Below are 18,296 nucleotides of genomic sequence, written 5' to 3'. Positions count from 1 at the left end.
TTACCAGCATTTTTCAAAATACCTTCTTTTATGTTCCGCAAAAGAAAGTCATACAGATTTGAAATGACATGAGGATGAGTAAATGATAACAGAATTTTAATTTTGGGTGAACTATCCTTTTCCTCGGTGTTGTGCAGAGCACTTATTTACATGGCTTATGCTTTATTCAGTTAAAGCAATCTACAAGCATCAACGTCAATTAGTTGTGTTCTATTTTAATCTGCACACCCAACTTGGGTTCACAGCTTTCATCACCTGGGGTGCTAACATACATTCATAGAAAGGGATCATGCTCGAACCTTTTCTAAAGGTGTGGATGGCACTTTCAGAGATTGGCTGCGCACAAGTGCCATAACAAGCCAGTCATATGCAGTTTATTTTGGTATGTGTAGGTAGATGTAGAGCAAAGATGACATAGCTCAGTTAGCCTCAAGACAACTTTCTTTAAAGGGAAAGTCAACAATAATGAGATTGAAACAAAGAAATAGTGAACTTTCTACCTCCTATACTCATATATCTACAATCAAAGTTACACTTGGAGTGAAAACAAAACAACTTCATTAACTGCAATGGAAGCAATCTAGTTTTTTCACATTATGCTGCGGCTTGTACTTCCAGTGTATATTAGATCTGTAAATTAGTTTTCAACCTGTGGAGCACCTGTTAATAAAGAAGCATACACTCGAGTGAAACAGCTGTAAATGTGAGATTTAACTAGCAAATCTTTAGTCATGCACTAAAGGGGGCAATTTGACTATTGTCCAGCTAATCATTGGCTATGGTTACTGCAGATTTGGCGCAACTGAATTTGAGCAAAAACAACTAAAAACAAAATGGACGGGTGGCTTGTAAAAAACAAGAATACCAGAGATTATCAAACGGTTAAACTGAGTGATAAACAAGCTCAGCCTCACACTAAATTTGGTAGGCATAATACTAAAATGTAAATATAATGACTATATATACATTTTACACTATACAATATAATTGTATATACAATAAACACTATAATGGAAATAAAAATGTACTTAATACATTTAATTTATTATTATTTTTATTTTATTTATTAAATTTGAAGATCATTGTGTTTGCAAGTCTAGGGCTTATCCAACTTTTTTCTCCAAAAAATGAAAAATGTCAAAAATCCACACCATCACACATTATTCCAAAATCCACTTGAAGATTGATCAAGACCCTGGTCAGATCTTTATTCCAGGACATGTTAAATGTTTTATATAGTTCATATATAATTTAACTGAAGAATCACCAAACTACAATTGCAAACATTGCATCACCACTCAGTAGTTGTTCTCAAACCTTTAATTGTACTCTCTACCATGCAACCAACTATTTTATTATGAGCTAATGTTATTTTCTCCTGTTCCCCATCTTGTGCATCTTTCACCTTTTCCTTTCTTCTTCTTTCTTTGCTTTTAAACCCTTTTCTCTCTCTCATTCACAAACACACTCTTTTGCGCTGTTTTTTTTTTCGGTAGGTTTGCCCGGCGACTGAATAAAATGGTTCGATCATTGGTGCCTGACTGCGACGTGCGTTTCTTGCGCTCTGAGGATGGCAGCGGCAAAGGGGCTGCCATGGTTACAGCCGTGGCATACCGGTTGGCAAAGCAGCATGCAGAACGTCAGCGTATCCTGGACACCTTACGTCTCAATCAGGATCAACTCCTGGAGGTGAAGAAAAGGATGGAGGGGGAGATGAACCGAGGCCTGGCTAAAAATACACACCCCGAAGCCACTGTTAAAATGCTGCCCAGCTTTGTGCGCTCTACACCGGATGGAACAGGTTAGAGTTAGAAACTGAATTGTTTTTTCTAATAATTTGAGCAAACTAAAAGAAGTCATAATGCCATAATCTTTTATTCACCCTGTGTTCCAAAACCAGATTTATTTTGTGAAAGCAAAATTGTACAAAAAAAAACATTTTAACAATTCATAGTGAGCACATCTGTCGAGCTCTAAAATGAACATAAAGCACGATGAAAGCACAATAATTGTGCTCCATATGACTACAGCACAGTATATTCCAAGTATACTGAAGTGTGAAGAACAGACCAGAATTTACTGCAAGTTGCCTAGGATTCCAAAATGGTTTGATGTTATTCACACCAAAATAGCATTGGTTTTTGCACATTGTTTATTTATTTATTTAGCATTTACCTTTTTATTTATTTTGCATTTTACTCACTGATTTAATTGTTTTACATTTTATGTGTTTATTGATTTGTTTTGCATTTGATTGATTTATTTGTTTGTATTTTAATTATTTATTTGTTTTACATTTTACGTAACACTTTAGTTTAGGGTCCAATTCTCACCATTAACTAGTTGCTTATTAGCATGCATATTACTAGGTATATTAGTACTCCTAAAGCACATATTAAAGCAACACCAAAGATTCTTTTGTACCTTAAAATAATGTTTCCAAAATTGTTTCAGTGGTTCATCAACTCATAACAGGGTGAACGGCACTTCTGCATTCGCTTTGCGACCCTCTATCGGCTATAACCGCACTGTGCAAGTTTGCCAGATCGGGTAGCGGATCTGTAGTTCGAATGAGACATAAGAAACTACAAATTTGACTTGCTTTACGGCAAGCGTTTCTAGAGCCGATAGATGGAGCCTATATAAAAAATAGCCGTTTCTGATGTCGCAATACATCATACTTTCATAAAATCATGCAACATACTCTACCTTGTCTGTGGACATTGTTATTTCCAAAGCCGGTGCTGGAGAAACAAATAGCCTGCGTGTGACGTTAGGCTGCGGTAGGCTAAATTATTTACGACAGCGGTAATGGACAATTCCGCTTCCAACCTAATTATTGATTTGTTTAGCATTTGACTTATTTATTGATTTGTTTTGCATTTTACTGATTGATTTGTTTTGTATTTTACTTATTATTTTATTTTTAATCTGGACATTTATTCGACTACATACAACCTCTGGTGGATCTGATTCATCGTTGTCGTTTTTTTTTTTCGATCCTCTTTGAAACCCATTGATAGATGTTGTCACTATGAACTGTTTAAGAAAGCCGCTGCAAAAATGAATGCTTGTTTGCTCGTGGAAAAAATACCAGTAACAGCTTTGAAGATCTGATCACAAATGGGAATGTATTGCATGCAAAATAAGATGTCATTCCATCTTGCCAAAGAATCAAAGAGAATTTGCAGGGGAAAGTGTTTGAATATAAATGGCAGCTGTGCGTAATGCATCATATACCGAGAGTGTTATCAGTGCATGATTCAAGCTTGCTCGAGAATGTTTCCATGCATAATTTCATTCAATTCTATCCCTGACTGTGTACAGTACGTGGGCAGAGATAAATCATACAAAACAGAAAGTGTCCATGGTAACATAAATTGCTCCCCTGTCTTGCCTAAACTTGACCACAGGATCTCACAGTATCTCACTTCACTCCCATTGATAGTACCTGTATCACATTGCTTCTTGTTTGCATAAAGAGTTTCTCGATTGCCAATGGACTCTCTCACCTGTGTTGCTTCAAATCGCAGTCTTTTCTTTAAAATAGTTTGCTTTAAATCAACAAAATGATTGCTAACATTGGTGAAGCAGAAACACTTTGTCTCCTTCACCACTCACTGTAGGTTTTGAAAGACTACTTGAAAAACACATCTGTGTTGCATTTTAAATAGTTTCATCAGCATTATAATTTGATTTAATTTGATCATTTGTTTTTAAGAAAATACATTGAGAAATTTATATTTTTATTCAGCAAGGATGCATTAAATTGATCGAATTGAGAGTAAAGACATTTTTGCTGCTCTTTTGACACTTCTATTCATCAAAGAAGCCTGAAAAAAATGCATCATGGTTGCCACAAAAATATTAAGCAGCAGTTGATAACACTGCTTGATGATAATAATAAATGTTTCTTGAGCACTAAATCAGAATAGTAGAATGATTTCTGAAGGATCATGTTACACTGAAGGCTGGGGTAATGATGATAAATTCATTTAAAATATATTTAATATAACATTTCTTTGTATCTAATTTGCATATTTATGTGTTCTTGGGGCAGCATGTAATGAAAAAAGAAGCGTAATAATGGGAGTAGTAATTGGCAAGATTTTCATTAGAATAATATCTAATATTTCATAGGAATATTGAAATATAATTCACTTTTATTGTCTCCCAAAAAGCCTGATAAACATGATTTAAGTCCTGGTGCCCTCTACAGTGGACATGTATGAAATCGATGTCTTGTTTCGTAACAGAAAGTCATATTTTGATTTGAAACCCCATAACATTTTCCTGAGATGTTTATTTCTGACAAAAAAATAAAATAAAGTCAGTTTTAAATAATTACAAAATATTGTCATATTTCTATAAGAGTGTTAAATTTGATCACTAAATTAATGTCAGTAATTTTTAAGTCCAAGGAGAGGCAGTTGTCATTGTGAAACTTCCAAACGTATGGTATCTCTGGAAAGCCCTGAATTTGCTCTTTACAGGACACCCAGACTTTTAAAACTCCTTGTTAGTGTGCTGATACAGCTTAAATGCTGGTGACATGGAGTGACAAAGGAGAATTGTGACTAATCTGAATATAAGTCAAAAACTGCTTTGACCAATGCATTGGCAAATAAAATAAAAGATAAACTAGACTGTATGTAAGACCCTGACTGGGATAAGACACAAATCAATTACCCCTCTATATCTGCTCTGTACCACCTCCATAATTAGACTGTTCCAAATCTCCTGAGCCTAGATGAAAAAGTTGATTGGTGTGTGAGTGCACGTCTGAACAAGATGAAGTGTGCTCTGTGTGTGTGTGTGTGTGTGTGTGAGAGTCATTTCGGTCTCTGAATCTCTTGTGCATGCTCTACAGAGCGTGGTGACTTTTTGGCACTGGATCTGGGCGGCACAAACTTCAGGGTGCTCTTGGTGCGTGTTCGAAGTGGAAAACGACGGAGTGTGGAGATGCATAATAAGATCTACACTATCCCCCAAGACATTACGCAGGGCACTGGCGAGGAGGTACGCCCACTAATCATATTTTACATCATTAAAACCCGTTCAAGATGTGAATTTGGTACATGGTGGATTCCTTTCACTTGCCAGTATTTTCTCAACTGAGCTGCTGAATTGAAATGAAAGTGCAGCTCAGTTGACACTCTAACACATGATGATATTGTATGTCTTGGATTGCTAGTCAAGCACACTAGAGGTACTATGCACCTAATAAAGATATCCCTGTTTTTGAACCTGAAAAACACTCACCTATTTGCAATTTATTTAAAAGGGGTCACTGGCAGCACTCGAGTGCTACTAGTCTGCTGCATACATAGTGGTGTATTGTATTCCATATTGGCATGAAATTAATGGAAGTTGTTGTGATAAGTACATGTCATGGATAATGGACTTTGTATAAGAATGATCTTTTGTCTTCACCTACTTATGTGTTGTCTGTGTGTGTGTGTGTGTGTGTGTGTGTGTGTGTGTGTGTGTGTGTGTGTGTGTGTGTGTGTGTGTGTGAATGGTTCTCTGCAGCTGTTTGATCATATTGTGCACTGTATAGCTGACTTCTTGGAGTATATGGGTTTGAAGGGGGCATCCCTGCCTCTTGGTTTCACCTTCTCATTTCCCTGCAATCAGACCCGACTGGACCAGGCAAGTACACACATACACACGCATATTTGACGCAGTAGAGGATGTCAAGACCTCTGATGTTAGCCAGCCTAAAATCGTTATTTTAAGTGAAGTTACATTTTAGCTTTGGTAATTTTATATTATATAGTAGACAGTGTAATAGATCGCTCTATTAATAGATTCCTATTTTCGCTTAAAAAATATAATGGGAGACCAATTTGTACCCTATTCATGGAAAGTTGCACATTATTCAGGTAATTTTTCTTTTAAGATGATGTACCCAAAATGAGGTTTTATCAGATAACGTCTTGAATAAAAAAATAAAAAAAACCTCTCTCAAAAAAAATTGTCTACAGTGTTGTCCTGTGTCCACTATATTCCCATCTCTCTTCCTCACAGGGTATCCTGATAAAGTGGACGAAGGGCTTCAAGGCATCAGGCTGTGAGGGAGAGGACGTGGCCACACTGCTGAAAGACGCCATCCATCGCAGTGAGGTCAGCACTATCACTCTACATTGCTCTACTGCTGCGAGAGCAATTTCTGCAGTTATTAGCCACAATTACCCTGCCTTTTATAGCAAGATGTAATTAGTAGATGTTCAGTCAGATGAATCGTGTCCTGAAAGGCATTGATGGTGGATTTGCTCTGCCTTGCTGGTAATACTTCTCTCTCTCTCTCTCTGTATGTCTTTTGTTCCTCAAAGGAATTTGATTTAGATGTGGTTGCTGTGGTGAATGACACTGTGGGGACGATGATGACATGTGGGTACGAGGATCCACAATGTGAAGTTGGACTCATTGTCGGTGGGTGTGATTTCTTGGCCTATGTGCCTCTGATTAGCCTGTTTTTTCTAGATGACTTTAATGCCGCAAAAGGTTGAGTGATTATCTAGTTGGCTCAATAATTATTTGAACAACAAAGTCTTAATTTCAGTGTGCATTAGATAATGAAATCTAATGAAATAATAAAGCTAGGTAGCATACAAATCATGCATTTTGCAGAACCAAAACTTTTTTGAGCCATTTTTTGCAATTAGCTTTAAGCAACTGGTGTCAAGGTGATTTTTAGAGAATGCATAAAGTCGGATCTCCTCACTGGTTTGACTACTGCAAACTGCTGAAACAAAATTACTAAAATTGTATCTACATTTTCAATAGTGTTTTTTTTTTTTTTTTTTTTAAAGCATAACACACTTCTTTTAATTCAGATCTGTGCCTTTGCTATCTTAATTATTAAGCAAGTCGATATTCTGATCATATTTTTTTCCAAGCACATTTTTCCAATTCCAAGCTGCGTCAAGCTTACTAATTACGATTAATTTTGTATGTAATCATTTATAAGTGATTATATAATTGTTAATGAGGGCTGGAAGTGAAAAACAGCTTATATTCAGAAGGTTTTTTATTTAGCAGGTTTTCTTTTAAAGGTTATTGGGACAAAAAGTATATTTAACTCACACTGAAAATGTAGCTTTGCTTTCCATTTTATTACTCTCAGCACACTAAGTACTTCGATACCACAGCAAAACCTACTAGCCTAACTAATAAAGTTCAAACATTATTAAAGGCAAGTGAACAGTCAGTAATACACTAACTACATGCATAGATAAATACAGTATAACAAAATGATAAATAAAGGAAGGTCTAACTGTAGTTTATTCATATACAGACATGTAATAATTAGGCCTAAATGTAAAATAACACTATAGTACTCACTGTATTAATTAAATGTAGATTAATCTTTGTTAAAGTTGTTTTTTGTTGTATCATTAACATTAATGACTTGGACAGCAACAGGTATTTAAAGGTTGCTGTCACTTTAAGACCAAATACACGAATCCAATATAATGATACACATCCAATTTCTTTCTCAACTGCACAGCGCCGCTTCAAGTCAAACACACCATTGTGTATCTGTGTACGGCACATTTAAATGTGTTTTTTTCTTCACCCTATAGGCACAGGGACTAACGCATGCTACATGGAGGAGATGTCAAACATTGAGCTGGTGGATGGAGATGAGGGCCTTATGTGTGTGAACATGGAGTGGGGAGCGTTCGGGGACAGTGGAGAGCTGGATGATGTTTGCACAGAGTTTGATCGAGCTGTGGATGACCAGTCCACTTACCCTGGGAAACAGCGGTAAGAGTTCAAAACTAGATCCCTTTATGCAATGTTGTCAACTTCCCGTTAGAGAAATGTCCATATCTAATGGGGTTTCACATTTGAGGCCCAGGATGGTGCCGCTCATATGAAATTCTGCTGTTTGAATCACCCTAGACTTCAGGTTTTTGCATTGGCTTCCAGTCACACATGAAATAGATTTTTAAAGTGCTATTACTAATTTATAGATGACTCAATCAAAATACATTATGGATATGCTTGCAGGATTTAAACCTAATGGACCTCTTAGATCATTCGATTCAGGTCAGCTTAGTGCAATGCCTAGAATTCATTTTAAATATGATGCAACAGCGTTTAACTTCCAAACTGCCTGCAGCTGGAACCAACTTCAAGAGGATCTTAAATGTCAGTTTCCCATAAGTAGTCAGACTGTAGTCTAAACTGTAAACACATCTTTTTATTTTTGCATTCTCCATCATATGAATAGTTTACATATCCAAGCTACAATTAGATACAAAAACCGTATATGTATGTTACATATAGCTACAGTAGATAGAAAATAAATAAATAAGGAAGGAAGTCTTGCCATTGTCCTCAAATCACATTTACACTTGTGCACATTCATACCACAAGGGAATGAGATATGAGAGTAATGGCATGATTTTCTGTGTGTTTACAAACGCATGACTATTTGCGTTCCAAGGAAGAAAGAAATTCAGACTTCTTTTTAACAGCATAAATATGAGTAAATTATATTAATTTAGGTGAACCGTCCCTTTAAGATTCTGGAAAAAGTTGGATGGATTGATAAATTGGTCATAAAAGTTGTAGTTGTAGATGTGTGGTCTAAATGTTGTCTTGAGATCATGCCGAAGCATCTCGGTCAGGATGCCAGAAGGCGTATTTTCTTCTGTTGATACCATTCTGTTGTTGGTTTACTCGTGTGCTTTGGTTTGTTGTCCTGTTGCATCATTTAGTGTCTGTTGGGATTCATTTGGCAGACAGATGGCCTTACATTCACCTGCCAAATGTCCTGATAAACTCAGTATTTTTCCATTGGTGATGGCTAGCTGTCTGATACTGAGGCAGCAAGCAATGTTGCCCCAAACCATTATGGCTCCATCATACTTTATAGTTGGGATGAGGTTTGATGTTGGTTTGCTCTGACGTTTTTGGTACTGAACAGCTAAACTTTGGATTTTATTTTTTGATGTTACTGAAAGAAGTCTCTTATGCTCACCAAGGCTGTATTTATTTTATCAAAAATACTGTAAAAACAATAATATTGTGAAATTTAAAATAGCTGTTTTCTATTTGAATATATTTTACAATGTAATTTATTCCTGCCACATATATATACATTGAATACATTCATAATGCATAATACATAAAGGTATAGCCACAAGACAGTTAATGTATTAAATTATACATTATACAAATTGCCTTTCCTGTGCAAAGTTGTAATCCAATATTTTCACTCATCACTTCAAACTTTTGCAGCAATATGCATTATTGAGGGTCAAGGAATAATTTCCTTGTTTCTTTCTGTCACTTTCAGGTATGAGAAGATGATCAGTGGGATGTATCTTGGAGAGATCGTCAGAAACGTACTCTTGGACTTCACTGCCAAAGGTCTGCTTTTCCGTGGTAAACTTTCAGAGAGACTGAAAACTCGTGGAATCTTCGAGACCAAGTTCCTGTCGCAGATTGAAAGGTGTGTAAGAACAGTCCTGCAAAAGACTGCATGAATTGTTAACATTTGTGTCTGAGCCCCAGGGGCTTCTCTGTTGGAAGCATGCTGATTATGTCCAATATTATTTGATGAGCCTAAAGGCATCTTGGCAAATATAATTAGATGTGCTGTTTTCTTTTATGCTTAATCATAAAGGTAATATTCCAAGTGAGGGCTGCCTGCAAATTTTGGTTTGATTTGACAATTCTTGCATATCTATGCTGTAGTATTTGTATTCCATCTCTGTGCCTTGGATAAAAAATAAAATAAATTGCAAACGTAATGTTTGTTAACCTTGATTTAATTAAACTACTTGTCATGTAGGAGGAGATATGCAATACAATTTGTTCTGTGACTATTGATTAATAAAAGGCAGTGATGGGAATAACGGCGTTATAAATAAACGGCGTTATTTTTTTCAGTAACGAGTAATCAAACTAATTACTGCTTCCTCTATTACAACGCCGTTACCGTTACTGTCAATAAAAATGCGGCGTTACTATAGTTGAGCTCACTGAAGCGGTTTTCATCCGAGTAGGCTCTCTCTCAGCCATAGGAGCTGCAAAGTTTTTTCTCTGGTGTGTGTGTTTATGAGGCGCCGGACTGGACAAAAGCAAGGCGAATGTCGCGAGCGCGCTCGACAGTGCGCGAGAGAGACCGAGTGTGTCCGAGAACGCGTTTGACAGTGCGCGGCAGAGACCGAATGTGTCCGAGAACGCGCTCGACAGTGCGCGAGAGAGACCGAATGTGTCCCAGCATAAATACTTTATTTATAAATAAATTACACATTTCAGCATTAGAATAATATATGTGGCATATTGGTATCATATGCAATGTTTTAATTAGTTTATATAACATAAACTCCAAAATAACCTGCAGGGAACGTTCAAACATATTTGTTTGACAGTTGTGAACACGTGCGGCAAACATGACTAGAATTTGGCTAAAATAAATAACCTCTGATGATGACGTTCTCTGTAGGTTATAAAAATAAACCCACAAAAGATTATATTGTATTATTATTATTTATGTTGATACATTGTTCAGTATTATATTGAGAGCACTTTTTGTTAAACTTACTATTGTGAGGAAGAAAATACTTCAAGTAGGCTATGAATGTCTACCAGTTGTAAAGGTGTGTGAGTTTTATCATTTTAATTATATGCACTAGTGTATGTGTATGAATATTTTTATAAGGCTACTATTTATTTATTTTTGGTACATTTCTTAAGAAGCATGATTTATTTTTAGACTTATTTGTTGGCCAGTTGTGGTCTGTGCAATAAATATTAAAAGTTCTAAACCATCTATTATTTTGTTGTTCCACTATAGTAATGATAATATTTTAATATTTAAGTTAATCGGTGTCTCTCACATTGTCCCACAGCAACATTAAAATAGTGTAGATTAGTGTACAATGTTTAATAATAATAAGATGTTCTATTTAGTGTCCATTTCATTCATTTAACATTTCATATTGGGGGTATCCAAGAAATTTCTTATATAAAATTATTATTTTTTTTTTTTAAGTAACGCAATAGTTACTTTCCCCAGTAATTAGTTACTTTTGTAATGATGTAATTCAGTTACTAACGCAGTTACTTTTTGTGAGAAGTAACTAGTAACTATAACTAATTACTTTTTTTAAGTAACTTACCCAACACTGTTAAAAGGATCGTATTTTTACATTTTTATTTTCTTACCTGTGTAACATTGATTGCGGTTTGAGCATGATAAGCACAAAGTCACTCCAAAGAGAGTTATTCTCTACAACAGTAAGCCCTGTTTTAAAACTTCCTGAAACGCATCGATTGCAGTCTTGAGTTTTCTTCTGAGAATTTTCACGTCACAATATTCCTCATTTAAATAATTCCCGCCCAAGACAAACGCAAAAAAAAGGGGCCAGGTCTGTTTGAGTTGCGTTAGAAGTGTGTTGAAAGAAACTCGTGGTTATGGTATTGGGTGTGACATTTCTGAAGCATGCTCAAAGCGGTTGACCAATCACAACACACTGGTAGCCGACCAATCAGAGAAAACTGAGTGTTACAGACAGACTGTGAAGAGAGGTGCTGCAATAATGTAAAATATGTGAAAAATGTGTTTTTTGAACATTAAAGCATGAAAACCTATTTTAGTAGACCCTTTGAAAAGGGTCCCTTTTAATCAACATAATTAATCTGTTTCTTTCTCACAGCGATCGTTTGGCACTGAGGCAGGTCCGTTCCATCCTGCAGCACTTGGGCTTGACCAGCAGTACGTGCGACGACAGTATTCTTGTGAAGGAGGTTTGCAGCGTGGTGTCTAGACGGGCTGCCCAGTTGTGCGGAGCCGGTCTGGCTGCTGTGGTGGACAAGATACGGCGGAACCGTGGCCTCGAGCAACTCAACATCACAGTAGGAGTGGACGGCACGCTCTACAAACTCCACCCACAGTGAGTGGCCACACAGCACGATTATGGGATAAGAGCAAAAGCAAGACCATGAATCTCTTTTGCAGCTAATATTTGCCCCTGATTACTAAATTAGTGGTTTTCAAGCTATGGGTTGACATTCTACTTGTAGCATGTGGGCTTTTGTGAGGGGTGTACAGTAAAGGGAGGAAAAAAATTTGCTTATGTAAGGCAAGAACAATTTAATTATACCACAGGAGCCTGAAATTAAAAATTGTCAGTGCCCAATGCCGCTTGTTAATGTAGCAGAGGCGTTAAAGCTGAGCCATAAATCACAGGCGTTGCTAGACCTATTTGTGAGGGCTTGAGCGTCTATCTGTAACTGAGGCCAACTAGTAAGAGCTGGGTGAGTAAACCTCACTCCCCTGGCCTCAAGAGGTGCACTAGCGACTGAGGCTAGAGACGCAGGTTTGAATCTCGCCCAGAGCAGGTCGAGTAGGATTGGTTGCATTGGTGCTGTGACCAGGATCGAAGTGAGGTTTAGGTGGGTGAGTGTAACGGAGGCCAGCTAGTTAGAGCTGTGCGAGTAAACCTCACTCCCCTTGCCTTCAAAAAGTGCAGGAACAGATTTAATTTGGCAGAACCTTTAAATAATGTGCTATCTTGTAGATACTAGCTAACTTACCAAAGCCAGTTTTTACTAGCCAGTGTTTGTTTTGGACCCTGTCTATGCTGCTTACTTTATGGTAAATATAATTATGTGATATATATATATATATATATATATATATATATATATATATATATATATATATATATATATATGTATATGAGCAATGGCCTCCAGTTCAATAATATTCTTGAGGTTTACTATGGGGTTCAAGTCAGGTGACTGATGGCCACTGTATAATCTTCCAGAACTTCTTCTGCAACCAAGCCTTGGTGGAATTTGAGGTATGCTTGGGAGGTATGCATTGTCCTTTTGGAAGATCCAAATGATGCCCAAGCTTCAGCTTCCTCACTGACAGCATGACGTTTTTCCTAGGATATCCAGATACATTTTGCCTTCCACATGCTGGTTTCCAGTGCCAGAGGATGCAAAGCAGTACCAGAGCATCACCAAGCCCCACCATGTAGACAGAGTGTTCTTTTCAGTATATGCTTCATTCTTCTTCCTCCAGACATACCGCTGATCCATAGGGCCGAAAAGTTCCAGTTTTGTTTAATCGCTCCACAGAACAGAATCCCCAAACTTCTGTAGCTTATTTAGATCATTTTTAGCACTTTTCTTGTGCTTTTGGGTCAGTAGTGGTTGTATGTATTGGAGTTTTGTCATGGAAAACTGCATGTGTTTAGTACGCGCCTTACTGTGCAAGCTGAAACCTCAGTGACTGTTGCCACCAAGTCTTGCTGCAGGTCTTTTGCAGTCACTCAAGGGTTTTTCTGAACCTGTCTTCTCAGAAATCTGGTTGCAGCCATTGATAGCTTCCTTTTTCTACCCTGTCCAGGTAGTGTAACCACTGTTCCTTTAACTTTGAACTTGTGAACTATGCTTCCAATTAGGGCTGCACGATATTGGAAAAAAATTACATTGCGATATTTTTTTTCCCAACGATATATATCGCGATATTGCAAGCCATCAATCCAGGCTAAAGTCAATAATTACCATTCCATGTTATTAATAATTTCACTAATAAGCAAGCTTCATTACAAGTAAAAAAAAAAGGCCACTTAATATTTTATTCCAGAAACATATTTCTCTCAGAATTCGGTGAACGTTCTTCACAGGACCTAACGTTCTTCAGGTTCTAGGACCCGAAAAATTATGTTTTCTGTGCTGATTCAGTGACGCGTTCATGTAAACGGCACCTATAACCAGCAAAAGTAATGATTAATAATATGTAAAATATTGCGATGTGACATTTTAATTGTTTATTAATAAACAAGTGTTTTCTGTAAAGATTAAGTTGACAATACTGACTCGCGATCTTCGCAGCAGTGATCGGGAGAAATGCACTTTTCATACAGATTAGGATATTATTTTATTTTTTTTAATGGTTCTGTTTAAAAGTAGAGATTTCTGTAGATAATAGTAATATTTCTATTTTATTATTATTATTATTATTAGTAGTAGTAGTATTAGGTGTGTGAGGCGAGTAGGCTACCTTTTATGCTGAGTTGCGGTTCATGGATGATAGCTTATAATCTCCTGTTCAGGCGCTGGCTGCTATAGGCTATTTAATATTTATTTATTAAATCCAGGAAATTGGATAATGAAATACTGATTAAAATTAAGATACAATTAATACGAAACGAAATTCGTTTTAAAGAAAGGCTGTGTGCTTTCTGTTTGAGGTATCTGTGAAAGTTTTAAAGCAGTCTTTTACTGCCGCTTTCATAACGGTCGCGTCCGTAATAACATTGTTTTTTCCTCATAAATGCGAACACGAAAAATAAACGACTTAAAAAAAAAAAAACATCCACAACTTTATAACACTCCAGCAAAGTAGCCTACCTCTTTTTGGTCAACATCCTCCTTTTTGTAGACGAAATAGGCTAGTCCCAAATAGCTGATTTTGACTTTTTTTGCGGCGGATCCTCTTCGTAGCGCATTTTTAGCTATAGGATTGCCAGTGAATGTTGGCTGTGAGCGCGGTGAGCTGCGGCACAGCGAACCAATCACTGTGCAGCCACGCGGATCGTGTATGTCACCCCAGCAAAAAGCCATACAACAATCTCGTGTTTACTGTGTGCTACTAACGTTACCCTTCACATCGCATGTTCCGGCGATGTGACTATCGCTCATTCGCACATCGCGATGTCGATGTTAAAACAGAATATCGTTCAGCCCTACTTCCAATGGTGTCTCTAGGAACCTTTAATGTCTTTTGCTATCTTTTAGTATCCTGTTCCTTGTTTGTGAAATGCGACGATATCTTCTCTTAACTCTTTGGACCATTCTTTTGATTTAGCCATATTTCTAACATGCAGTCAAACATGACATTCAACAAACCTAGGCCCTGTCCACACGAATACGGGTATTTTCAAAATCTGTGCTTTGGCCGTTCGTCCACACGCAAACGCAGTATCAGGTCACTGAAACCTAACCTTTTTGAAAACTCCTGCCAGGGTGAAGATTTTCAGAAACTCCGGTTGCAGTGTTGTCGTGTAGCCGATGAAACCTGGAGATTTTGGCTTGTGACGTCGTAGTGCTCGCTGTTATCTCCTTTATTTGACATCAGATTGTGCGATGCTATTTCCTTTGTTTACATGAGGCGAGTCTGTGCCCTAGCGGACGTAGCCAAAATATTGCTGCTAATAGGGCTTGTAACGTATGCAGATACATGCACAGTTCTCCCATTATATTGCGGAACAGAGATGTCAGAATGCAATACTACGCAGGTCACTGTGTATGACAACTTCTGATTGGCCAACATGGCTTTACGGTTAGGGTGATATCGCCACCTGTTGGTTTGGCATGCGCTTGACAGCGCTTCATAGCGTGTTTTTGCGTTTTCATGTGGATGGAGAAAACCTGTGTACGTGTAGACTAGGCCCTAGCCAGCTCACATATTTCATGTGTTCTAGCTCAAGCACACCTGGTGCACCTAATGAAGCCCTTGATGAGTTGCATCAGGTGTTCTTGAGACAACACCTGTTTTGCAGATTTGTGCTGTTGTGAGGGATTCTATTCAGGGGGTTGAATTTGTTCTTTGCAAACAGTTGAAAGTCTGTAAATTTTGCCAATAAATCTGATTTGCAATGGGGGTTGAATAATTTCGATTACAACTGTGTGTGTTTGTGTGTACAGTATGCTTCCTTGTGCAATATCAGGAGTTTAATTAACAATTTGATGCAAGTGTCAATGACTGTAGACTGTCAAGCTTTTGATCAAATGACTACAAAAACAGCCTAAACCTCGCTGGAGGAATGTACTGTGCTTTTAAATATAGTTTTAAATAGTTTAAAATTTGTGAACTTTAATAGTAGTAGTTTTATTTTATTTTATTTTATTATATTATATCATATTAATAGAAAAGGGAGTTTCGAAAAGTGCCGATTTTTTTAATGTAAAAAATTGGGAAAACAAAATGGGGAAACAATTTTTTTTTTCTATGGGAAAACAAAAAAAGCCCAATAAATGCACAAAAGAGCAGATTTTGCTCATACTCCGATTTCTTCATTCAGATGTTCTGTTGTCTCCTCTTTTATCTCATCAGCTTTGCCACCATCATGCGGGAGACCTTAAGAGACCTGGCGCCCAACTGTGAGGTCACTCTCGTCCAATCAGAAGATGGCAGCGGAAAAGGTGCCGCCCTCATCACGGCTGTGGCTTGTCGATTAAGAGATGCGGGAAAGTAGTGACTGAACGGAATAATATAAAGGGGAAAAGATAATGAGGAAAAAAGAAAATTATGTACTGAGCTTCCAGATTTTTTTTTAAATCTTATTTTCTGTGCAACAATGTGACCTTACTGAAGAAACACTCCTGTCTGTACAAGAATGTATTTTATTTATTTTTGTTTGTTTGTTTTGCTTTAGGTCATTCATTGCAAGGGCTTCGTGGGGTTGTTTGTAGAAAAGGGAATATCAAGCAGAAGAAAAACCAAGAACTAGTCTAGATCCTCTTGCAGATATATATTATCATATTGTTACTGATTTGAAAAAAGCACAAAGAGATTTTATTCACCTTTTGACTTGTGAATGATGTAATTTATGTTTGTACCTAACTAGAGTCCATGCATGTGATTAAAGGAATAATTGTAAGTGAAGTAGGTGAGTATTTTTGGGTGAACTGTTCCTTTAAATACATTTATAGATGATTCTCATGTGAGGATGCTCTTTAGTTTAATCTTAATTTGTGTCGTGCAGCTCTTCCTGTTACTAAAGCACAGTCCCGCTGCTACTAGACAGAGATGAAGCTAATCTCATTAGTTTTCTGAACAGGTCCAGTGCTGGTTTGAGGAAAGCTGTCAGGTGAGGTGCTTTTTAAGAGCTAACTTGATGTTGTGAGCTGAAAATTGACTCTAAGTGCTGTACTGTACGTTTATGTGCAGTGACCAAACTGAATTTGATCTTTTAGAATATCTAGGCCTACTAAAAAGTGCATGCAATCCAAAACATACAAATGGAATTATACAATCGTGCTCTTTTTTTTTTTTTTTATCCACAATTTACTGTAAATTGCATTGGAACGTTTTGGGTTGGGAATGACAGGTGAAATGATCATTTTTAGATGTCAAAAGAGACTCGCACTGTGAAAATGAATGTGTCTTTTCTTGCAGCTCTGGTAGGATATTTATTATTGATGAATGTCGCCATTGCTGATCAGAGCTGTGCATCACTGTTTATCATGTTGTGGATAATGTCAGGGTGTAAGGTGTAATTTTCTCACAGCAGACACTGAACGAGTGCCATTTTGTCAGACTGTCAGTAATGAACCTTCTGCAAACTTTTAGTCTAGTAATCAAATAAGATCAAGCTGGTCATTTTATTTTTTTATATGATTTCACTTATTTATCTCCTTGATTGAATTGCTTGTAGGTTGGATTAATTTTACAGTGTAATTTCTGCAAATTCACACAAATTCTTTTGCACAAGAATGGTGCCGGACAATAAAGACTAACATCACTGGTTACCACCGATATAGTGCATTACAAATTGACTGAATTGAAGTGGCCTACTACAAAATGTTAGGTTAGCTATTTTTCCTAAGTAATTGCAGTCTGCACACAAAGGCAGATCAGGAATATAAATATCCCTCAGAGAATGAGCACTGAGGTTCTGGGGAATATATTCAATTCAATTCACATTTATTTGTATAGATGTATACTGTAATTTAACAATGTAATAATTAAAGGCAGAAACAATGAGCTCATTGAAGTAATGAATACTTGTTGTTAACAAATTTTTTATTTTTTATAAAATAAATTTTAATTAATAAATTTTAGTTAATACATTTTTTATTTTTTAAATCGTAACAATATTTCATAACATTACCTTTTTTCTTTTTTTTTTGATCACACAGGTGCCGCCTTATATGTTTGTTAACAAATGATTATGACATTTAGAAAAATGTTGCATTGGTGCATGTTGATTCAGAGTTTGCGTCATCTGAAGTTATATATATATATAACTTCAGATGACGCAAACTCTGAATCAACATGCACCAATGCAACATTTTTCTAAATGTCATAATCATTTGTTAACAAACATATAAGGCGCCACGGCACCTGTGTGATAAAAAAAAAGAAAAAAGGTAATGTTATGAAATATTGTTACGATTTAAAAAATAAAAAATTACACCCAATTACAATTTTAATATAAAAAATATAATGTACAATAGAATAAACTTTCAACTTCCTTGTAAGGTAGCAAAACATGTTGCTCATGTTTAAAAATGGAACGTATACCTCGTGC

General features: G+C 36.7%; 1 protein-coding gene across 1 annotated transcript in view; it reads left to right on the top strand.

The window, feature by feature from the left end:
* Positions 1 to 17,521, top strand: part of hk2 (hexokinase 2) — a 61,055-nt gene extending 43,534 nt beyond the window's left edge. Inside the window, exons 10-18 of the mRNA XM_084413828.1 lie at positions 1,497 to 1,801; positions 4,871 to 5,019; positions 5,533 to 5,652; positions 6,031 to 6,126; positions 6,336 to 6,435; positions 7,590 to 7,773; positions 9,314 to 9,469; positions 11,682 to 11,918; positions 16,097 to 17,521. Coding sequence (XP_084269954.1) covers positions 1,497 to 1,801; positions 4,871 to 5,019; positions 5,533 to 5,652; positions 6,031 to 6,126; positions 6,336 to 6,435; positions 7,590 to 7,773; positions 9,314 to 9,469; positions 11,682 to 11,918; positions 16,097 to 16,238 — 1,489 coding nt within the window. The 3' untranslated portion in view covers positions 16,239 to 17,521. The remainder of the gene's footprint in view (positions 1 to 1,496; positions 1,802 to 4,870; positions 5,020 to 5,532; positions 5,653 to 6,030; positions 6,127 to 6,335; positions 6,436 to 7,589; positions 7,774 to 9,313; positions 9,470 to 11,681; positions 11,919 to 16,096) is intronic.
* The last annotated feature ends 775 nt before the right edge of the window (positions 17,522 to 18,296 follow it).

The sequence above is a fragment of the Rutilus rutilus genome (genome assembly GCF_951802725.1).
Source record: "Rutilus rutilus genome assembly, chromosome: 7".
NCBI lineage: Eukaryota > Metazoa > Chordata > Actinopteri > Cypriniformes > Leuciscidae > Rutilus > Rutilus rutilus.
This window is presented reverse-complemented; position numbering and strand designations above follow the sequence as displayed.